The 24692-nt window shown below is 44.7% G+C and overlaps 1 protein-coding gene across 1 annotated transcript in view; it reads right to left on the bottom strand.

Annotated features, from left to right (window-relative positions):
* Positions 1-1091: 1091 nt before the first annotated feature.
* Positions 1092-24692, bottom strand: part of Synm (synemin) — a 26157-nt gene continuing 2556 nt past the window's right edge. Inside the window, 4 exon segments of the mRNA XM_047538921.1 lie at positions 1092-5263; positions 5266-6396; positions 9298-9368; positions 22065-22189. Coding sequence (XP_047394877.1) covers positions 2739-5263; positions 5266-6396; positions 9298-9368; positions 22065-22189 — 3852 coding nt within the window. The 3' untranslated portion in view covers positions 1092-2738.

Raw genomic sequence — 24692 nt, 5'->3', positions numbered from 1 at the left:
GCGCTCTCTACCATCCTAATTCTGTGCCTACAATACTGAGTTCTGACTCAGGTGAACTAGAACTTCCTATATATATTCTGCCCAGTAATTCTGTGCTACCATGAAGACATGCATGTAAACTCATGTTTGCTTTCATTAGAGTTTAAAAGAAAACACACCAAGTTCAAATAGAAAACATTCATTCTCTTTAGGAACAATACAGGTTTTTTTTTCCCCTCAGATTTTTTATTTCTCCACATTCTTGTGACATTTCCCTTTATGAACAGGAGGTTAGCAAAGTCATCTTCTTAGATGATTCCATTCTAAACACACATCCTAAACAAACTATCAAATCAACCAGTGGGAAGTTCAAAAACATTCAATAAGCACTGTTTTGTCCACATAATAATGGATAGGAAAAGACTGTGTTCCCACCCTGGCCAACCACAGTAACTGGTTTTAAAGAACATGGAGCTCTGGAGTGACCTGCCATGATGCCAAGAGCAAGCCCTGCTCCTGGGTGATCCAGAGACTTAGCAATTGATGACAGCTCATGACTCCATACTGGTAAATACTTCTGGCACAATATTTCCTTGAAGACATGCATTCCAACTTGGAGATGAATATTAAGGTCTAAGATGTTTATTTTCCAAAATAAGTAGAGGTGGGTTGTCCTGCTTACATCAGCATTCATTTACAAGTCAATGAGCTAGGACACTAACATCCAGTTAAGCCCACTTAGACTCATAATAGACTCTTCATTGTCACTTTGTCTTGTCATCAAGCAGGAAGTTGTCACCTGGACCAAATTCTAGTAAATAACTTAGACAAACACCGTTACCAAATACAGTGAAAATAAGTCAGCACATCTCCAACTGTGTTGGAAAGGACAAGCCTTTGCAAAGCAGTCACCTCTATGCTATTCTGATAACCACTAGTTCATTTGGCAGATGGATAACAAAGATCTAAACTTGCAATTCAAATTAACTTCCTTTCTTTACCTGGATTCATGGTGGGGTTTTTTTGTTTTGTTTTGTTTTGAGACAGATCATCTTGAAAGTCATTCTATATTTCTTCTCCACTTATTGACTAAGAAAACTAACTTTTTTTTCCTTTCCTAACCTCCCTGTCATCGCCACCATCCTTACAACCTACCTGCAGGTGGTGTTACTGCGGATCCTTCTTCCTGAAATCACTAGTCAGATCTATCACACTGCTACAGGAAGCAAAGCTGAGCCCACATTATGTGGGAGCAACTAGTCTGGACTAAAATAAATCTGTGCTGCTATAAACACTATTAATATGTGATGCTACATCTTTTAAAGATGGGAGCTTTAAAAACAAGACACATGTGCAAAATAAAACAAATCCAAATGAGCATACTCCTCCTAACCTCTTAACTCAGTGGTGTACATCTGCAGGTCCGCATTACGTGGCCTGTGAGAGTGGGGCCTTTGCCAACTTCCAGGGCCTGTCCTGGGTGCCTCACTGATGGACTGGGTGCCTGTCCTGGGAGAGCCACCCAGTTTCTCCCCCCACACACCTTGTTTGATCTAATGTGTTATGTGTTTCACTGGGCAAAACACCTCCACTGTCAGGATTTCTGTTTAAAGTGCAAAAAGCTTCCATGAGGTTGGCTTGTGGTTGCTGCGTTTTCATCCTTCACTCTTCGAGCTCAGACAGAGCTCCAACTCACAAGTGGGCAGTTGAGAACAGCCTCTTTGGGAGGCACAGTTCACCTTGTCCTTCTGTTTTCCTGCACACAGTCACCTTGCCAGTCCAGGTGCAGTCTGAGCATCAACACCCTCCTCACTCTGTACAGGGTTCTACCTCTCACCAGTGAAACAGAACAGTGGGGTTAAGGGCTGAGGCACAGAGATGCTCAAGAATGCAGACTCTGACAGGAGCCTGTTACTGCAGAACTTAGGCCATTACAAAAAAAAAAAAAGAGTATTCAGGCCATGCACTACCTCATGGCTTATACTGCCAAAAACAAATGGTACTATAAGCAGCTTCCAATAATCATTTTCCCTATCATGGAGCCAGTGCAGGGGAACTGGTGCAAACATAGCAGGTATGTTGATTTGAAATAATGCAGTAGACTACAGCTGTCCTCTCCATAAATAAAACACTACATTTTTAAAAGTTCTGCACATAGAAAGCAATTCATTCAAGTCTTAAAATGGATTTAAGTCACTGACAAGTGACTTTTCTAAAGATGAAATTATTTTGATTTTTTTAAAGATATAGTCTTGCTTACTTCAAAGACTTTGAAAAGAGAAAAATGTACTTATTTTTCTCTTACAGTGTTAGTTTATTATTTCGTGTTAGCACATGCAAACAAAATCTACTCTTAAATATATTATTTTAATCTGGTTAATGTTTAGGCATCTTGTTCATAGATGATTAGTCACAGTTTCAAACAGATGGAAGCTCTGCCTGTGACCAAGTGCAAAACTGGTAGAAACTATCTCCCAAGTGGAAAAAAAAACTAAGAAAAAGGAAACTTTTAAGACTAAAAAGATTAAAAAGTGTTTTGTAAAAATCCCAATTCAAAACTAAAATCCAAAGCCTTTAAAGGCATGAATTAATCTGAAATTCAGATTAACTCAAGTAAATTGACATCACCTTGAGTTCTCTAAAGAAAGCAAAATAGGGGCAGTTTTGATAATGAACCTCCCCAACCCCATAAAATAAGGCCTTTGTATGGTAGTACATTACCAAACAAGATGCCATTTAAAACAAAACATTTCTGCTTATCAAAACCAATGTCCATCCTCCTCCTCCTCCTCATTGTCTAGGTAGAGGAGGGCAACTTTCTTTTCATCTGAAATCACCGACCTTTGGTCTACCATCCTCTGCATCTGCACTGTCTTATCGAACCCGGCCTGCTCCGTGCCCTTCTCTCCATGGGCCTGTTGTCCATCCCCAGCAGAGGCCTGAAAGCTCACGCCAGCTGCCCGGTCATTCCTACTATCAGCATCTCTCCAGACACCATGGTCAGATACACTGTGAGCATCCACTTCTGTCCCTGCCTCTTGTTTCCAGCTGGGGATCGCCTTTGTGTTACTCACGTCCATCTGAAAAGTAAAGGAAGTTTCTTTGGGCCCCAGTGCAAAGTGCCTTTGCGTTCTGCTGCTGTCTGTTAACTTGCCTAGCTCAGGGGAGTCTGCTGAACCAGCAAGCGCAAGTGTTTTGGCCATGGGTCCTTGGATGACAATGTGTTCAGAGGTTTTGGTCTCTATAGGACCTAACTGAATGTGCCTAAAGGATCTGCTAATACCTGATGTCACTTCTGCCCCTGACATGTCCCCTGAACTACCCTCCTGAGGAGACTCAGAAACAAGCCTTTGGAATGTACTCTTTTCAGTCATGAGGATTTTTCTACCCAAGGTGTAACTATGAGTGTCCTGGGCCATGTCTGGTGAGCCCTCTCCTTGGACGATGCCTTCTGAGTCACTAAATTCCACAGGTCGTGGAATGGTCAGCTCAGTGGTTGGTCGCCTCTGAGGCCCGATGTCGGTGTGCCTAACAGATGTGCTGCTCCCTGGAAACTCATGGGTGCTTACAGACTCCCCTCTGATACCCCACTCCACTTTGTTTGAGACGGGGGCTATAAACTGAATTTCCTCCCTAAATCCTTCTTTAGGGCCTAACCGAAGATGCTTTATAGAAGTCTGGGTACCCACTGACTCTTCGGATGCAAAACTCTCACCAACCTTCCCTACCTCAGAAATGGGACCCTGAAAACTAATTTCCTTTTCAGCATGAAACTGCCTGGAGCCAAATGTGCTGTGTCTCTCTGATCTTTCAGTATCTGTGGTGGACAGCTCTGCCAGGTCAGGCTCTTCTTTGCCCCCTGCCTCCTGCCAGGCAGAGACAGGGCCTTGAAAGATGACTTCTGTGGACACTTGACTTTGATGGGGACCCACTGTGAAGTGCCTCTCAGACCGGCTGGCTCCTGCTGAGCTGCCTGCCTGACTGAGGTCACTACTTACCTCCACCACCTCTGCAATGGGTCCTCTGTGGGAGACTTGCTCAGTCCTCCAGATTTCAGTGGGGCCTAGTTTAATGTGCCTTGGAGATTGGCTGACATTCTCCAGCACATGAGACTGCCCGAAGCCCCTGGGGCTGCTGACTTCCACTGTGGCTGACACTGGGCCTTGGGCAGAGGCCTTGCCGGCATCATCCCGCTCACCAGATGGGCTGTACAGTTCCCTGGTGGCCCAGCGCTTGAAGCGAATGCCACCAACTGGCACTTCAGCTCCATCTTCCCTGTCTGGGCTTCCAGGTGACTGGTCACGTCGCTTGGTCAAGCTCTCCCTTACCACTGACTCCACAGCTTTCTCTATTTCCCCAGCTTCGTCTCTACTCAGTTCCTCTAGGTCCAATTGATCAGCATCCACGGTTTGTGAGAGGTTGACCTCAGCAACTAAGGTCACAGGCCCGCCACCAGAGGCCTGTACTTTCTTCACATCAACTAAAACGCTCCCTGATTCACCGTGACCTTCTCTGGTCAGGGTGGAGAGCTCTTCCTTCATGCGCTCAGGCAGCTCAGGAAGGGTTTCTTCCAGCTGCCCAATGACCTCCACCAGCTGGTGTCGGGGCTCCTTAGAGAAGCCGCCCTTAATGGAGGTATGGAAATCATGTGGTATTTTGATTTCTTTTTCAATGATGGTGGGTTCAGCATGCAATTCACCACTAGCTTCTTCCTTCCAGTGAGCAGAACCCATGCTGCTTCCCAGGGAGGCTGCTGGAACATCCAGGGTCTCCACATCCTTCTCTGCTGCGTCATCCCTCTTTCTCCTTCTCCAAGTCCCCTGCACGATTTCATCTTGCCAGGAGTACCTGATGGTGGATTCTTCTTCAATGTGGATCTGCCCATACACTGAGCCTTCATCTCCATCATGCCCCCCGGGGTATTCATCTGGGGTCGACACAAAATAACTCTGCTCGTCCTCTGAGTCACCTGCCTCCATCACTTCTTCCACGTGTGTTATGTTCTCCCGGGGCTGCTGCTTGGTCCTTTGATGCTGATGAACTGAGAATGTGACATCAGTTTCTCCATCATCTACGTCTTCCTCAACAAGCCCCTTGGAGCTGGGAGACACATCATCAACCTCTTCCACTTCGAAGGGGGTGGAAAACTCCTCTGCCCCCCCACCACCTGCGTAGCTCACCGGCTCTTCCACGATCTCCACATTGACGACCTTTGCTCTTCCCTCCCTTCCCTTCAGACCAAGATTGATTATATCTCCTATCATCCGCTCTGCTGATTTCCCTTCAGCCCCACTTCCTTGACATCCTTGCCTAAAAGGCGGTCCAGAGCAGCTTCATCAGAAACATCAATTTCTTCCATCAGTTTAGACTCCACTACTATTTCCGTCTTTGTTTTCCTGTCACCAGGAAGCTCTTTCCTACCCACGTAAGTGACTTTGGTGTCTGGGAAAGAATTAGCAGACACTTCCGTGTCAGGAGACTGGGTAAACTGCTTCAGGATATTGGTAACAATGTTTTCTGCTATGGTTTCTGTCATGGAATCACCTTGTAGGGAACTAGCAGGGTCACTGGTGCCCAGACTGAACCTTGTCTCTTTTGTCACTGTCTCTCCACCTTTACCGTCACCACCATCCTTCTTCCCAGGCATCTGTAAGTCTTTCACAGACACCTCAGGTCTGCGGCCCTGGGATACCTCTAGACTAATCGGAATCTCCCTTTCTTTCACACTTTTCTCCTGCAGTGATTCCTTCCCTTTGGACTTTTCCCTCAATTGCTGGCTTTCTCTCTTTCTGGCTTCTTTATCCAACTTTGTCAGTTCTTCCCATCTTAAGTTTCTTTCCTCTGAAGCTCTTTCTTTAGAATCAAACATTTTCTCTTCTGGCTTCATTTTGGTGGCTCCTGATCTATTTCTTTCATGCTCCCTGGTGGTTTTCACTTCTATTCTCTTTCCCAAAGTGACAGTCCTCTCGTTGGGTTGAGTGCTCTCCAGAGCACCTGCTCCCACCTTATCCCAGTGTGCTCCATAGGACTCGCGGACAATGGTGGAGTCTTTGCCTAAATAAGTGGGGGCATCCCTTACACCTTCAGGTTTTGGTCTACTAGGGAATGTTTTTACTTGAGTGTCGGTTGTTTTCATAAGACTGGGGGTTGGAGAGAAAGTTTGGAAATTGGTTTGACCATTGACAATTTTTTCATAAGAGTTTTCTTGCCGGGTAGTGACAGAGGAAGAATATCCTCTTCTGGCTGCACTTCCAGGAGACATGGTGGTCTGAGATCCGAGGTGCCCTGACCCATAAGAATGCAGAGCCAAGCTGTGGTTGATACCCGCCAAGGGTGCTTTCTGCCTTGGAAACAGATTTCTTTCATTTTTTCTCTGTAATACTGAGTCGGTATATCGATAGGATACGTTTCTGAATTCTGTAGAAATTGAACAAACAGTTCATTAAGATGATAGGCATCATTATCTTTTTATCATAAAAGCACTATTGCAGGTCAAATCCCTTTCAACATAATATATCCTACAGGAAGGCCCCTGTAAATAAAGCATCTTTAGTCCCCCTATTTTTTTTTTTTTTTTGGTCATTTAAAAAAATCTGTCACAGTAAAATATAGCACTACAAATACTTCAACCTAACATTTTTCTCCAGTTCCCAATTTTAAAATATTCACTCATCTTAAGAGAAATATCAAAGGTCTGATTATAAAGCATGGCACATATGCTGGAGAGGCCAGAGGTGCTGGGTTTTGTAGCTGAAATTTCACAATATTATGATATTTCAGAATCATTAATTTCTACTTTTTTGTGGCAGTTTTTTTTTTTTTTTTTTTTTTTTTTTACTTATTTCAGCAGAGAAGAACTCTATAATTATAAAGTGTGTAATTACTGAACACCTAATAGTATAGCTCTCCTCCATTTAGTATACTCTTATTTTTTACTCATTTCCCTGTTGGGCCAATAGGTATTGAAGACTTTAACTCTCTTAAGCTTCCTGATTTCTTCTACTTTTATATCTGACAACCTCCTTGTCTGATGAAGTACCCATGCAAAAAGCAGACCAGTTGTCAACACTACCATTTGTCCAGGAGAGACAACATCAGTCTCTCCTAGAATTGAGAAGTATCCTTAAGGCTTCCAGCTTTGGAGTGTCACCTTTTGCGTGCCCAAACTCCACCAGGGCGACCTGCTCTCAGGCATGGCAACCAGCGTTTTAACATGGCCAAAGCACCATCCTCCCAAGAGTGCCCCCTAGTGTCTTCCCACACCCCATCCAGTTGAGCTGGCGCATAGACCTCTCTCCCCCTTGATCTCCCTCATGACAACTGAGGCCAAAGGACTCCTTCGGACAGATACTAAGATACAGAAAAGAGGCCAAGCCGAGACAATTCCCACAAAAATTCCTCTTTTCAGGCTGAAATACTGATCTTAAACTGAGAAATCTCAGAAGATGAATCCTCAGGAAACAGTACAGGAACCACCTGGATTTTAATTATGGTTCAGCAAGATTAATATGGATGATCACAGACTGGTTTCAGACCTATCATGAGCAAGAGGCCAACATTATTTTAGGCAATATGACAAAATCCATATTAGTGTACTAATATGTGTTGATCAATTCCCTATCTGGGAACTCACCTATCGATTAATTTAACAAAGAGTTCATGGGTGCACACCATGCAGGGCACAATACTACTTGGAAGATTAACATCTAATTTAAAAAAGTTCACAACCAGTAATCTTTATTCCACAGTTTCTTTCTTTGGTATAATATTTAAATGCTAAAGTAAATTTAGTTACAAATATGAAGTCTCTATGTCCTTCAAGAAGCTTAAAAAACAATGGCAGAAAGAAACAAGTTAACAGAGATACCCATCAGCCCTTTTCCTAGGCCCCAAGGTCACCACTTGTAAACTATAACCAAGCCCCACTCATAGAATGCTGGTCCCCTCACAGTTTAGCCCTGGACCCACCTTCTTAAAATTAGAAAGCAAACTTGCAGACATTATCTAAGGCCAAATCTGTTCCAATCATAGTGCTTAGAACCAAAGTTGTTATTCTGAACCTAGTGACCTATAGGGCCTAATAGGAGCAATGACGACTAAAATTATGAGAAGAAGGAAGACAGCTGGCCTCAGGTTCTGTGTCCACATATTCATCCAACTGAAGATAAAGCATACTTTTAAAAATGCACCTGTACTGAACATGCACAGACTGTTTTTCTTCTCATTATTCCCTAAACAATACCATATAACATCTATTTATATAGCATTTACATTATATTAGATATTACAAGTCATCTAGGGTTGACTTAAAGTATACAGGAGGATATGCATAGGTTAAATGCAAATATTCCACCAGTGTATACAAGGAACTTGAGCATCCATGGATTTTGATATCCAAGGGGTGGGGTGTGTCCTAGAACCTATCTCCTCTACATACCAAGAGATGACTGAGCCAGGACTTACTTTGGTGGGGGGTGTTTGTTTGTTTGTTTGTTTTGGCAATTCTGGGGATGGAACCCAGGGCCTTGTGAATGCTAGGCAAGTGCTCTACCACTGAGCTACATCCCCAGGCCCCAAGAGATAACTGTATATTAAACATACCATATATAATTTAATCTGCCATTATTTAGAATACCTTAAAAATTATATGAGGTTTAAAAAATGTTTTTAAAGTTATCTTACAGGTCCTTAGGGTCTTTCAAATGAACATTAAATTCCCCTATGTTGGTTCTATGCTTATAGGAAGGATGGTCCTGTCCTGCAGCTTTGGGCCTGAACTAAGACAGTGCTCAGGGCAGCACCCAGACACATCCTCCTGAGCTGCCTCCACCTAAGGTGGGAGAAATGCTATAACCATCCCCAGCCCTGCCCAGGCAGTAGGTTCCAGGATGTTGACCACCCGCTGTCCAAGCAATATCTTCCCAAGATGGATACAATCCTAATGCTTCAGTTTGGGAAGGGAAAGCATGTCCCTTCCAAAGGCATGATGAACAGGTCCATGTCCACAACCTCTTCACGCTTCACTCTGCCTGGCTCACCACATTGGCTCCTCACCACACTGCCTGGGAAGCAGCTCAAAATATTGGCTTGATGAGCACATGAGTTTAAAAAGCACTTTCCCACACAGTCTCACCATTATAATTTAAATAACATTCCATTAAACTAAAATCTATTTGTATGTAAAAGAGAGATGAACTGTATTCTGAAAACATAGCCAAGCCCTGTCCTTCCAGATCAGTGGGGTTCTGCTCTTTACCCATGGAGTGCACAGTTCAAATGGAAACTTTTTAAAAGTTAAATAGTTCTTCTTATGTTTACCTTGTGGCACATTTTCAGTGTGCTCCGTCCAGATTGTTATCTCCGGATTACTTTCTCCTTCCAACAAGGCCCTGTAAAAATAATTTTTAAAAATAACGTATTAAAAAATGAAAACAGCCAGGTGTAGTAGATCACACCCATAGTCCTAACTACTTGGGAAGCTCAGGAAGGAGGATCATTTGCGCCTAGGAGGCTGAGGTCAGCCTGCACAGCACAGTGGGATGTTGTCTCTAAACAAACAGACAGACAGACAAATAAATCTGAAAGGAAAGGAAAGACAAGACAAGAAAAGAGAGAAATGTGCCTTTTATAAAATATATTGTGGTAGCATTTGGTCAATGACCACATTGTCACAGTGCCATGTGTTTTAAGACCTGTGTCTGGAGATGTAGCTGGGCAGGGGCTGCACCATGGATGGTCAACCCACTCACCAGCCTCCCCAGACCCAGGCCAGGCTGCACTGCTAAGTCACAGCCAAATCCCTGGTGCCCAGCACAGCTCCTGCCACCTGACAAATGCTCAACAGATACCAGCCAACTGAAGAAAGTGAGTGGGCTAGGGTTTCAGAAGTATTGAAAGCAAAGACCTTCTGGAAGGCCTTCCCCACCCAGGGCAAGGAGGAATATGCACAGGGTGGTATTTCAGAGACGAAGACAGAAGGGGAAGACACAGTCTGGCTTCCCAGGCCAGCACTTCACCCTGGCTGCTGGAGACGAAGAACAACTTCAGCACCTACTGGGGTCCTCCTGGAGTTGCAAGTTGAGGGCAGATTGCAGAGGGCTGGCCTAAAGAGTGGCACCATTCATAAGTAAGGCAGTTAGACTGTATCTGTCGTTTTCAAATGGGGTTCCTGGAGACACCTTGGAGATGAAAAAGAGCACACGAGAGAGAAAGCTGGAGGCAGGTAGGAAGGAAAAGGAAGACCTAAGGACCATGAGGCTTCGTTTCATCCAAACGGTCATTCTGTTGTCTCTTTAAAGAAACTGTGGCATATTTATACAATGGAATATTACTCCGCAATGAAGAATGATAAAATTATGGCATTTGTAGGCAAATGGTCGAAATTGGAGAATATCATGCTAAGTGAGATAAGCCAATCTCAAAAAACTAAAGGACGAATGATCTCGCTGATAAGCGGATGAGGACATATAATGGGGGTGGGAGGGGTTAGCATTAGGTTTAGGGTTAGGTTTAGAGTTAGGCTAAGGAGAGCGGTAAGAATGAAGGAAAGAAGGACTGTATAAAGGGAAAAGGGTGGGAGGGGTGGGGGGGAAGGGAAAAAAAAAGAAACATCATTACCCTATGTAAATGTAAAAAAATAAATAAAAAATAAAAAATAAAAAATTAAAAAAAAAAAAAGAAAATGAGTAATCAATATGCTAGACTTTTATACTCCTAGTTTTATGCTTTTTAAAATTTTATACCATGGGAAATCAATTTTGCCATAACAAATTGAGTGTATTTTATTCATTTTATGCATATTGAACTTGATTTTGTCTTGAAAACAAATAGATTTTTTTCTTATTGTAATCAAAAGTTCATTTAAATAAAAAAAATCCTTTTTTTAAAGAGAAAAAAAAAAAAAAAAAAGAAAAGAAAAATAATGGAAAGCACCCACCTAGGTGATTTCTTTGGCTATGGTTGGCAACGAGATTCTAAAATTGCAGTGTCTTCTTTAAGTTGTTACTCGTGGGCTGGGGATATAGCTCAGCTGGTAGAGTGCTTGCCTCACAAGCACAAGACCCTGGGTTCAATCCCCAGCACCACAAAAAAAAAAAAAAGAAAAAAAAGTTTGTTACTCACATCTACCATTTCAGATCCTGTCACTGAGCTGGGCGTGGGCCCAACAGACTCAGCATGCTGGTAGGGTGGGGGTTAGTACAGGGCTGCCAATCAATTGGTGGCTCCCAGGGGCCCCCAAAGGCTGCTGGTAGCTATAGGCACAACAGTTGTTTGGTTGCTAGAGCAATGTGTGACATCACTAACCCCAGTTCCCAGAAACACACTGTATATGGCAAAGGGCAACCAGAACCACAGCCCACTTGGAAATGCTGATATTACTACTGAGAGTCAGGCAGGAAAACAGAGGAGGGAGCCCAGATCTTGGCAGGGACTTGGCAGCTCAGGCAAACCACACTGAGATTTATTTCAACTGAGTTAACCATAGTGATTCCCACAAAGGCGAGGAAGGACCCCATGGGCAACCGGAACAAAGCGAAGGAGGCAAGGAGGAGTCTCGAGATGTGCGTGGGTGGGCTTGCCACAGAAGCAGACACTAAAGTGCACCTGTGCGGAGATGCAAGAACCCCAGAGCCCAGAGCCCCAGCCCTTCCACTCAGGATGGAAGCCAGGAAACAGGACACCTCCCATTAATCCCACACCCTCATGACCAAGCAGTTTAGGTTCCAGGAACACAAACAGCTTCCATCACCGAGAAAATTCTGAAGTCTATATAATAAGAGAAACGTTCAGAATAAAAGCCAGACTCCAGGGGTCTGCACCCTAGGATTACAACAGCAGAGGAGGTAGTGTCCTTTAGCTAAGGGGGCCAGAGGAGGGCACAGGGAGATGGTCAAGTTCTAGTTCAGATCCTACTCAGGTTTCCACAGTAAGACTCGGGTGCCCCAGGCCCTGTCATCAGGATGAGTCATGAAGGAAGGGGTCTGTGAGGAGTTCAGGCCAGCAGAAGACATCAGTGGCAGGTCCTAGCGGATCGATGACAGATTCCCTGGGGGAAACTCTGTCTTCCTCTGTCCTGCAAAGGAGAATGGTTCTGTTTTTCTTTGGGGGGAAATTCAGAGCACCACCAAGATAGGTGTGTGGTCTGGGACAGGGTTGAGAGGCAGCACCAACGCCTCCCACACCCAGGACCTTTCTTAGCCCTGGCCATCTCTCAGCACCAAGCTCAGCTCCGCCTCTCATACCCACTCACTCATGTGCTCCCGGCTGTCCACAATGCACAGCCTTGATTGGCACCCTTGCTCCGCAGGTGAGAAGGCTGGATGGAGTATAGAGATGGCACCTTGGCCAAGGGGCCACAGCTTACAGAATAGTGAGCCACAAACCCTGGCAGTCGGCATTTGCAACCCTTCCCCTGCCAGAAATCCTGCAGACCGACCCTCTAGACCACATTCATGAGAGTAATTGAACTTCTCCTGGTGATTTCATCCAAAATAGCCCATCAGTGCTTTCCTTTAAGAACCCCTCATCTGTGTCCCCTGTCAATGGCTAGATCCTTCTCTACCCTGAGTGCCAAGCACAGCGCCTGACAAGCACAGCTGGGGTACTGGTCATTCAATTCATGCCCCAGCAGCACATGCACCTCAGGGGCAGGCACAGAATCCTGGCCCTGCCAAACTCAGCTCCTGGGACTAACAGGGCAAAGGCAGAAACAAAGCTTCTGAGGAGGTTTCCTCTAACACTCTTCAAGGAACAGCTTAAGAAACAACTTCTTTAATAAAAGCACAAAGCATTCTCTGAGGCACCCATCAAACCTGGTTATTTTGAGTGGTGGAGGAGAACTGCCTCCAGGCCATGGAGACTGTGAGGAGTGCCAACCCCTGAATCACAGGCTATTAGTGAGTCTTTCACAGAGCCCCACAGGTTGGCAGCCCCTCTAGCAGGAAAATAAGCAAACATTCAGGAAAACCCCAGTCTCTGGCCTCATTAAGAAGTCCAGGACAAATCCATAGTGCGGAAGGGAGCTGTAATGTGGCCTCTGGCCTGGCTCCAGGCCCTAATGGGCCACCGGGCATCCTAACTGGCCCCAACGCAGGGCCATCTGTCTGGGATAGATGATCCTAATGGAATTTCAAGGCATATCTGCTGTTGTTCAGCACTGTGGGCACAAGGCCACTTCACTGTTCGCCTCTCACAGATGAGGACAAGAGTAAGGGGACAGGGGCAGACAGAGGATGTTTCCAGAAGCACCATCCATACACATTCTGCTCTGGCCCACCTGGGGTCTATGGATGGGTCACGAGGCACTTTCTAGCTAAACGCAGGAGTGGAGCTTCGGGAGAAGGCAGGGGAGCCTGGTGGACACTCATAGAAGGGAGAAGGAGCCCACAAGCTGCACGTAGTGGAACATGAATTCCTCAGATGGAGAAGGGCTGCCTGGGTCACAGAGACCTGGCCCATAGGAGGTCACTTGACTGGGAAAACTACAGAATAGAAGGGAGGAGAGAAGAGACTGAATTGAAAGGGGTCAGAAGGACTAGTGGCTTTATATGAAGGATAACAAGGAGGTGGTGGTGCTGGGCCACTTCTGGCCATTCCCTCTGAAAAAAATACTCAATCCCATCCTAAAAGCCTTACTACAGACTTAGGAAAAAAGTCAAAAGACTAACAGACAAATAGGTTATTCACAGAACAAAAAGAAGCACACAGGGAGTATGTAAGGGACCAAACTCTGCAGACAGGAAGTCTGCACTCAAATCCTGGGCCCACCAGGTCCTAGTTTTACCACTCAGACCTGCTCTGACTCAATTCCATTTCTGAAATGGGGAGAACTCAGGTTTGTGGTGGTAATCAAGTAAATAAGTGGAAATTCTTAGAACAATAGCTGTCACAGAGTAAGTGCTCAGCGAATGTTAATTATCTCATCACCACCACCAACACCACCTCCTTCTTCAACCTCAGAAGTAAAACGATTTTTAGTTAACTAAAGTGAGTTAAGAAGGCAGGGAAGGGACTTTGAATCATTTAAATTTATGGTTGACTGGGTGTTCATTTGTTTATTTCGCTAGCAACCAAATATGTTGGTTGGTCCTGTCAATTATATATTTTTAAAAGTACAAGATTTTCTTCATTCCAAATATTTCACTTAGAGACTAAGTAAGTCCCTGCAGTACCGGGTATTGACCTGAGCTTCCCACGTGCTAGGCAAGCACTCCAGCACTGAGCCACAACCCCAATCCTGCTTAAATTTTATTCTGAGACAGGGTCTCACTAAGTTGCCAGGTTGGCCTCAAACATACCATCCTTCAGCCTCAGCCTCCCCAACAGCTGGGATTAAAGGTGCATGCCACTGTGCTCAGTCAAAAAAGTAGGATTTAACTTTTAAAAACTGAAATGTACTTCTCTAAGACTTTGAGGACCTCTTAAGAAATGTTTTCCTTTGAACACACATGAAAAGGTACAAGTAATCTAAAAAGTAATGGAGCAACCAGAGATACCAGAAGAACAATGAGATTGCAAGCATTAGGAGTTCTCTCTGATGCTTCATGAGCAGTAAAGTCTAGGCTAGAGACTGAAATGCCTGCACTCAGTTAAAACACGCCCTCACTGCCCACTGGGATCAGGAGGAGGAAACAGGAAGCTTCACAACTCCCTGTGCAGACACAAGAGAACATTTTTTTGATGTTATTAGTTCTAAATTAACCTTTTAAAAGGACTTTTGACTTAAAGATCCCAGGTAGTACATTTCTGCGTTACAGTTTCATAGCTGGCTAGGCAAGACTTCTTTTAGGGTTTTTTCTTTTGGGAAATGAGTTTGGCCTTGCCTTCCTTTATTTTTTTTTTTTTTTCAGGTGAAATATAGAGTAATCATCATATTCTTTCTCCCCACCACCAACACAGACACATACAAAAAAAGACCATTAAAACATTTTTAAGCATTTAATTCTGACCAAGACTGTATTATCTGTCTCCCAGACTAAAAATCCAGGATGGGCCTTCTTCCCATTACTGGAAATTCAGTTTCCATATTTTTCAGATTTTCAGTTTTTGCTCTTAAGTTTTTTCCTGAGTTTGTTCTTGCATTGGTTGTTTCACTTTTGATTATCTTCTTTTTCCCACTGTATTTTCTAATGGGTTATTGCTGATGATAAGTTTGCCGTTGCTGTTGTTTTGCAGAGGAAGTTACCTATTTTCTAACTGTGCTTCCACCAGTTCTCTGCCTAGAGCAGCTAGACCAGATCTTCACACCACAGTGAGACAGGTTGGGACAATGGGTTCTGGATATTGCTATCATTTTTATCATCTTCAGATTACCAACCAATCCTCTGAAAGCACCTATTTATGGAGAGGGTTCTGTGCTGGGTGGTCTAGCTTGAAATAGCACACTAGGGTGGCACAATTCTCAAATTTCTACACAGAAAACCTCCAGTCCCTTGGGTTCCTTGCTGATTCCCACACCAGCCAGGCTCTGCTGTGGCTGCAACAGTCACTTGTATCAGGCCCACTCCAATGGAGGAGACTCCAGTTTTCCCTGCCTCCTACCCACAGACCCCTCCACCTCCACCTCACATGCTAGGCCTCCTGCTCCCGACCTGCCTGTGGCTGCCTCCCCACCCACTGCTGCTGGCCTGGGGACTGTCCCTACCTGCTGTGGAAAGCCCCAACTCAGCAGCCTGGCAGCTGTGTTCCCCTACAATCAGCCACCTTCCCAGATCTCTGCTCACTTACCTTAGGTTTCCTTCCTTGGCTCATTTCATTTTCTGATTTATTCTTGCCTACCTGGAGCTCTCTCCTGATTTCTTTCTGATGGTCCAATCCCTAAATCCCTGCTTCCCCCACCACCTTTGAGACCCAATTCAAAATCCATGCTCTGAAAATTTCTTTGTCACTGAACCATATTTATTAGCCTCTTCCATTTGGCAGCGAACCATCTCCAGTATTTCCTTGAGAACATTCATTCTGTTATACTGATATCCTGTTTGACATTTTACCTGAATGGGGATATGTCCTACCACATCTCCCCTACTTGCCACCTCCTCCACCCCATACCTGTGAAAATCCCTCCACATCCTTCAGGGCCCTGGCCAGTCTCTCCTCCCTGCAGAAGCCTTCCCCATTTCTCACAACCCCTTGTGATCTCCAGAAACCTATACCTGTTTTCTACCATGTACCAGGCTACTCAGGTCCATGCCCCCTTATCTACAGCTTAGGATCCTTAAGGCCAAGACCACACTGGTCATACCTTTGTAGTCCCCTTAGTCCAGTACTGAACTCTACATGCCATGTGTCTCTGAAGCAGCTTGAGGGCACAGACCCCACCTCATAAGACACAGTCTCACAGGTGTGGCTCCTGTCCATCCCTTACTCACAATCTTCCATGACAGGTCCCCAAAACCAAGCTGCCCAGGGACACCCAAATGCCTGGCACTACCACGTATGCCATGCTAGCTCAGTCCTCAGGTCCCCTCCCAGGCTGTTTGTTATGATTGGATGTGAGGTATCCCCCAAAAGCTGTCTTAATGCAGAAATGTTCAGAGATAAAATTATTGGATTGGAAGAACTTAACCTAATCAGTCCATCCTAGTTTGAATGGACTGACATGGGAACTGTAGGCAGGTAGGGCATGGCTAAAGGAGGTGGGTCACTAGGGACATGCCCTGGAAGGGTCCATTTTCCCTGTGACCCCTACCCCTCACTTTCTCTGTAACCTGGCCACCATGAGCCATGAGTAGAGTAGCTTCCCTCTGTAACATCCTTCTACCATGATATTCTGGAGGATTGTTCTTGTCAGATCTTTCGGTCACATTAATGAAAAACTAACACACTGTTCCTTTTGCCTGGAAAGCCCTTCCTTATGGGCTGCACTTCCCACAAGAACCCAGTAGTGCTTCCTCCAGGAAGCCTTCCTTGCATGCCTCATGGGCTCCCACTGCACCACAACAGCACCATCCTACAGTTGAGGACAGGGGCTGAGTCTTCACCATCTTCCGCCTGTAGCACCCCATTACATCCAACACCTTTCTGTCTAACAGCATATTCATCAGGGCATGAAGAGGCAAAGCCCTGGCTTAAGATCTGAGGTTAGAATCTCAGGCTCTCCACTTACCAGTTGTGGGATCTTTTAAGTAACTGCCTTGAGTTACTTACTTGGAGCTTGGGTTTCACCACATGAAAATATACCTTTGCAGTAAAGTTATAAAAATTGGAGACACTATCTACAAAGCACTTAGGACATGGCAGGTACTCAACAAAAGGCAGCTATCATTACCTGCCATGCAGTAACAATCAGAGGTACAGGCCGGCTACCCTAGGATGCATCAGAAATAGGATGGATGATGATACAGGGATGGACAGGTAGACAGTCCTGAGATAAAGAAAATTTAGTTCGTTGGACAATTCAGATGGTAGGTACAAGGAGTGCTTATTCAGCTTTTCTTAGGTTTGAAATTTTTTACAATAATATGTTGGAAAGAATTAGACTATTCATTTTGACATGAATCTGCAAAATAAGGATTCAAGGAATAAGTAGTGTCGCTTATCTAGGATGTTCAGAGCTTCAGATTCCATCTAATTCAGGTCACTATCAGGTGGCTCCACAGGATTCTGTGACCTCAGGCAGGTCCAATATGGCCATGTGGGAATTGCCACATATGCTGCAAACAGACAAGACTGATGCCTGGTGTGAGCCTGTATAGCATCCCCACAGTTTCCCTTCTCCAACATCAATCCATCCTTGATCTCCTACTGCTGTGGGATAGGCTTAGCATTTACCAACACCCCACTCCAGGGTCACAGAGTATACACAAATCACCTGGGATCTTATTATAAGACCCTCCAGGATCCAGTAGGCTGAGGGACGGACTGAGATTCTGCATTTCCAACAAGCTTACAATGTCTCATGCTGCAGTTGCAGGTGGGTACAGATCACCCTCTAAGCAGGGAAGCTCTGGACCAGTGGTTCTCTATGCTGGCAGTGCCCAACGATCACAAAGAAGGGGTTTAAAAAGTCGTCACACCTGATCCCACCCCACACCAATCTAATCGAATCTCTAGGGCTGGGCCAGGGGTCAATGCCTTCTCAGGGTCTTCAGGGGATTCCCAGGTGCAGCTCAGGTTGAGAACCCATCTTGCATCTGAGCATCTCTCCTGTAACCACACAGATGCTGGTGTAATCAACACTCATACTGCAGGGAAAACTTTGTGATTGCATGTCAGGCAGATAAGTACCTCCAGCCCCACACAGCAATGCTGGTGACAGGGAGACTGGAGCAACCACAGACCCTGCCAGCCTGTGGGTGGGGCAATGTCTCCTCTTCTCTTGGTATTCAAGGCCACAGGTCCAGCCTCATGTCCACTGCTAATCACCACTTATCATGCGGAAGACAAAGGCAGTGACCCTCCTGACTTCTGGCACTGAAAGGTCTCATTCTCCTGTCCGAGTGCCAGGCAGGATACCTGTATCTTTCTGTCTACAAACAAGTCAATGGGGATTAATGAAAATCTCCAGTGTTGGACTATGACATTTACTGTCTTCACTTTATTACTTATGTTTACTTTATTAAATTATACATTCATTTATAAATTACAAATCCATATTTGGAAACCATAGACATGTAACTTTGTTATTTTATGATCACTCTAATGTTTCTCCTCCACTCTGAAGGTTCCAGGAAGGGTTGGGCCGAGAAGGGTGGAAGCTCTTTGAAAGCTGGCCTTGGTCAGCAACAAATTGCAGCAAAATGTGCCTTAATCTTTAAAGAGCCCCAGTCCCTTCCTTTTCACATGAGATCTGCCATCCATCCACAGGAGGATGACTGTCCAAAGGCAGTGGTGGGGGCAATGGCCACCACTGGGAAGTCATAGGTGGGAGCAATTCTAGCCCCAACATCACTACCATCAGCCTCTCTTCCCTGAGAGGCTGTATCCATCTACTACCTTCAGTAAGGCCAGGGTGGGAGGAAGGTCAACTTTCTCAAAACTGGTGGGTGTGAAGGTTTGTAAAGATCCACTTGGCACTTTAGTGAAAGGGCAAACATCATTAGGTGGAAAGTGCACTGACATAAATATGAATTTCCACACCTACCCTGAGAATCTGAGCAATACCACAAATGAGTGAAAAAGAATCACATGGAGGGTGACAAGGGCTTACTTCAAGACACTCACTGGTGATTTAAAAAACAAAAAAATAGCCCAGGCTCTCTTACACAATGAAATGAGTTATCTTCAATTGCCTATGTCATTGATGTCTGTGGGCATCTTCCAGACTTACCCTGCATGGAGGCAGGGAGGCCGGTAGCAATTCTAACGGCTGAGGCTGGTCATGTGCAGCTGGGCAGGGCCAGGCATGGCCAGGCTCCTGGCAGGGCTCCTCATCTTCCCCATGCAAACACGAACAGCAGAAAGCAGTCCAGTGAAATCCATCGCTCACCCCCTGAAAGCACTGATGGCTCCTAAATCATCCCTAGGAGATGGCCAGGTCAATTCATAATTGGGGTACGGAAATGCCAGTAATAAACAGAAGCAAGAAATTCCGTACCAGCCGACAGGAAGACTACTGACAGTGAGCAGAAACAGCTCACAGCGCTTAGCCTTGGGAAAAGCTAAGCAGATTGGATTGTAAACACCTTACCAAAAGGGCAGGCCTTGGACTCGCAGACAAGATGCCCACCTAAGCACTCTTTTCCCCCAAGAGCTGGAGACAAGCAAAGTAGGGAAGAAAAGGGATCAAAAGTCCAGAGAAACAAAGTACAAAATGAAAGTCTGATTCTAATCCAGAGAACTATTATTAAAAGGAAATGGAAAATTCTAATCCCTTCTGCAGGGAAGAGATTCCCCTGACATCAGGTGTTCCCCTAGTCTGGGCACAGAAGGCAGCTTCCTAGGCCTGCCTGGCATCATCTCTAGAGCAGCACCTGGTTTGGGATACCAACCCTGCCAGCCTCCAACCACATGACTCAGCAGAGGCTGACCCCACCCAACTTTAAGACACTTCATCCACCTGACCAGGAACAGAGCCAGAGAGCGTGCCCAGAACTGAGCTGGAATTGTTGGGGACCAGATCCTTTCCTTACTAGGAGTACGAGGCTGAGGTCCTAAGCTTAGAGCTGCTCAGGGTCATTCTGCCACAGAGTAGGAAGAGCCCAGAAGAAAGGGTGGAGAAGGCAGGGTCAGAGGACTGTTACCCTCATTCAGCCATCTAGATCAATTATGCCTGGAACCCAGGACATTTTTCAGTTTTAAGACGAATTAAATCCCCCCCCTTTTTTTTTTAATTTGAGCCAGTCTGAGAAGGATTTCTGTCACAAGTAGAAAAAAAATGCTGATTAATGATTTCCTTCTCCCAAATAAAGCCTGTTTTGAAGTACTCATTATTAGTAAAGTTTAGATCATCTTAAGAAGCATAAGTGTAAACACCCAACCAATTTAATTTTGCCATTGTTCACTCCACGAGATTTCCAAAAATGCCAGAGAAGGACCTGGGGGGGTGGGGTAGGAGGACACTCTTCCTTTTCCCTCTCTCTGAGCCCTAAACCTGGGATGCCTCTGAAGAACTAAGCCAAGGCCCAGCTCTCAGATGTCCCAGGACCACCCCTCAGTTCAGTTGAGGTTCCTCAAAGGGCAGCTGGGAAGACCACACCCCTTAGCAGCCTCCTTGTACCCAGGCCGGTGCTGTCCCGTAACCTGCTCCCTCAGTGATGGAAATGAGGGCTGGGATGAAGACCAGGCTGACACAAGTCTTCCAGGTGATAGACTGTGAGGCCACCAAGGCTGCAATGTGGACTGCAAGCACACTTGGGCCAGATGTCCTGTCTCTCAATAGGCATCGAACCAATCCAGGTCACTTTGATATTTGAGAGCAAAAGATTATGATCAAAGATTGCCGAGACAGCATGCATGGAGTGATGAGCCAGGCCCAAGTCTTGTTCTTATCCTCTCCAGGTTTAATCCGCCATCTGTTAAGCATGGTGCCATTGCAACATGGCATCTATGACCGTGACTTCCCTTCTTCTGCCAGGGTAGTGTCCAAAGCTCTTCACACCTGCAATTGATTTGTGCTCACCACAATCTTGTGAATGAAGTGGGCATTGTGCCCTCTTTACATGGTTTGGTGAAGAGAGCACAGATCTGGGATTAGACTCAGCTGGCTCCAGCTCTCCCCACAGGCTTGCAGCCCTAAGTCGCAGGCCTTTCTCACTCACCTTAAAAGGTTGGCCTATCATTCACCTCAGAGAGTGACTAGGAGTAGAGCTACTAAGTACTTAGCCCCTTGCCTGACAGGCAGCACTGACTGCATCACGTTGGCTGTAGTTATCATTCTTACAAGTGGGAACCTGGGTTTCTATCCTTCCATCATAAGTTGCTGAGCCCTGGGGTCCTTCTGTAGCAGTCCTCACTGAGCTTGAGAGCTGCTAGGAAATAAGGGGAATCATCTCACCGAAGGTCTATGACCACTTGGGGAGAGGCCACACAAAGCAGTGTCTGTGGAGGACCAATTGCCTTCTGTCCTCCACCCAGCCTGAATACTCTGTGGCCTTTCCATGTGGATTGGTTATATTGAATTCAAGTCAACATCTTGATAAAGCCAGCTGACCAAGAATTCTAATCTCATGGTAAAGATGCGGTTTTTCAAGGCCAAACTGATGCTGGGGTGAGGGTGTGCATTAGTGCTCTGGAATTTGAAGCAACAGCACAACAGGCAGATGGATTCACATGTCCTGAGTCCAAATCCTGGCTCTGTATATTCTAGCTCTGTAACTTCTCTGAGTTAAGTTTGTTCCTCTATAAACACAGTATCTAACTCCTAGCATCTAATAAGGTGACATGTACAAAGCTCTTAAAAGATGCAGAAACACTAGACAAAGGTGCAAGACTCAGCTATTGCCAACACTGAGGGACCCCTGGCCAGTGATCTGAGCAAGACCTTGTTCTTCCTCTTCATCCTCCTTTCAGCCATAGAGGAACTGACTCCTCACCTGACCATGGCAAGAGATGCTTACTGCTTATTACAAAGCTACAGAGGTGCTTCAAAAGCTACGGTGAGTTTGTACCACTGGCTTCATCATGATAAACCTGCACAGTATCCTTACCGGTAGGTGGCCACTTCCAGGCTGAGGCCAGTCTTCACCTGCAAAAGCTCCTGATAGTCCCGCAGTCGATCAGCCATGGCCAAGGTAAGGGCCGCCTTCTCATCCTCCAGGCAGTTGATCACCCTCTGTGAAGAGAACAGAAGGGCTTTTAGATCTAAGAACTAGGTCAAACTGAAGGTGCCAACAGTTCAGGGCATAAAAGGAGATGGAAAACCTCCAGGCTTATTAAACAGGTGATCAATTGCAAGGATGGTTTCAGATATTGTCTCTCTTCTATATGGAAGATTTTTTTTTTAATGCATGTGGAAGATTTTGATAGTTCACTGGCTTCTCTGCTCAGACTCTCTGATAATACTGAATGCTAAGGTGTTTATTTAAATCATCTTTATAAGTTCAGGCATCAGTCTACTTAGAAAAGCCAATATATCCAACAGGTCAATTGATATGCAACTGAAAATAAGCCACAACTAGAAATCAGGAGATTTACAATACTCAAAACAGAAGACACTCAGATATGAACCCAAATTTCCCCAAAACTCATGATTTCCCCAGTAATTATCAGGTAAACTGATAATTTCACCTAGAGAAACTACTTTAAAATTATCAGGGAAGAAATATATTCTGGACACAAATGATCATTCTGAATTGTTCTTGCACAACTAGTTAATAATAAGCACTCCCATGGTGACCTCATGCCTAGCTAATTATCTTCACCTGGCCGTCCCTCCCTCATTAGGAGATGCCACTGCCCTTTGCATTCAGTTTCCAGACCAGTGCCCCACAAAAGGTAGTCATAGAGCACACACATGAAAAGATTCACATATTCTATAGTAAGTCCCAGTGTTAAAATCTATGCTCCCCTATCCTACAGGGAATATAAATTCAAGTACAAGGTTATAATATAGAATGTACTATAAATACACATGAATGAGTGTGTGTGTACTCACACCATGTATCTTTTCTAATATAGGAAACTTGAGAATTTATAGTAATGTGTTCTGTACAAAGTTCAAGTGTTGCTAGATTACTTAGGAAAAAAAATCAAATAAACTCAGTTCTCTACCTACAAAACTCCTGAGCAGATGAAGATGGCTCAGTCATGCCAAAGGGGTGTGCAAGAAGATTCTCTCTCCTCCCCAAGCACACAGAAGAGTTCCATGTCCCACAAAATCAGGAAAATCAAACCACACTTAAGTTGAAATTAGTATTGTTCCAACCACATTTCCATGTGAGTCAACTCTTCCTAAATTGTCAAAGGAAAATTCTTGGACTTTTGGAAGCAGGAAGATAAGCCCGTAAGAATTATTGGCTCCCAACAGCCTCCACAGAAATCACAACTAATCTTGCTGATGGAACAAAGCTTCAGACATGAACTCTGCTTTGCCAGAAGTTCTCAAGCTATGGACCAGGCTGGAGTGCTAGAGACCAGGCCCAGGACACTAGTTCCAACCCGAGCAAAACCATTTCACCTAATGTTGCAAAAACCTGGGGGAGAGATCAATTTTTCCAGTTGCTGTGGAGAAAGTTTTAAGATAACATCACAACTGATGGTGAAATTGAGCTCCGCACCAGAGAAAGTGTGCTGCTGTTCATGTCAAGAGAATTAACTCTACCACATCTTCTGAACTTCCTCTTGTTGAGCACAGCACACAGACAGGACAGGAAGAGTTGCGAATGTCCAAATCACTCACGATCTTAAATATTAGAGCTTAAAGGGACTTAAATACTGTGATGACCTCATTCAAAATACAAAAACTAAATATATTATTAATAATAAACATGAATTTGTTGCTGCCTAAGTATTTATAGCTCTATCCAGACAGCACTCTAAACTCTAGACTTACATCTTACAATCCCAGATGGCCATTTGACTGCTTTAAGAGGTTTCTCTTGGATGAAACAGAAGAGAGGAAATGTGACCCAGTGATTGGTTGCTCAGGCACCAAGCCTGAGCAAAACCCTGTTTTAGCTACTTGCAGACTAGGTGATCTATATACATGTTTCATCATCTATGAAATGAGGCTAGGATTTGGAGCGAGGATCAAGAGTGAATACACATGAAGTGCTTGGTACCGGTGGTACCTGGCATATAAGATGCACTCTGATAAAGGTTAACTGTTAATAATAAAACATTGAGTACAGGAAATCAGCTAAAGCAGTTTTCAGTCTCCACAGACTGAGTTTGTATGTAATCCGAATAAATTAGAGGCTTGGGATTAAATCATCAATACCCTTTAACATAATTCTGAGCATATTTATGGTGTTTAATCTTTTGGAGTACAATTCAAAATATCATTGGTTTAATTTGACTGGGGAAATATTCAGGATATGGATAAAGTTATAACATTCCATAAAATGCAACATAATGAAACAGAAAATGAAACATAACATTCCATAAAATGAAACCTCCACAAATTGGGTCTAAAAACAAAGCAAAACAAAAACTAGGTCCATATCAACATGCTCTTTGCTTTTTACTTTTAGGGGAAAGAAGCAAATTCCAAGAAGACAGAGGTATCACCAGACAGAAAGTTAAGGGTAGGGTCCTATTCTGGGTCAGGTGTTACCTCAGGGAGGCACTTGCCTAGGTGGTCAGAATCCTTGTATGGAGAAAGGGCTAGACAGTGA

The sequence above is a fragment of the Sciurus carolinensis genome, chromosome 2, assembly GCF_902686445.1.
Source record: "Sciurus carolinensis chromosome 2, mSciCar1.2, whole genome shotgun sequence".
In the NCBI taxonomy this organism is placed as follows: domain Eukaryota; kingdom Metazoa; phylum Chordata; class Mammalia; order Rodentia; family Sciuridae; genus Sciurus; species Sciurus carolinensis.
This window is presented reverse-complemented; position numbering and strand designations above follow the sequence as displayed.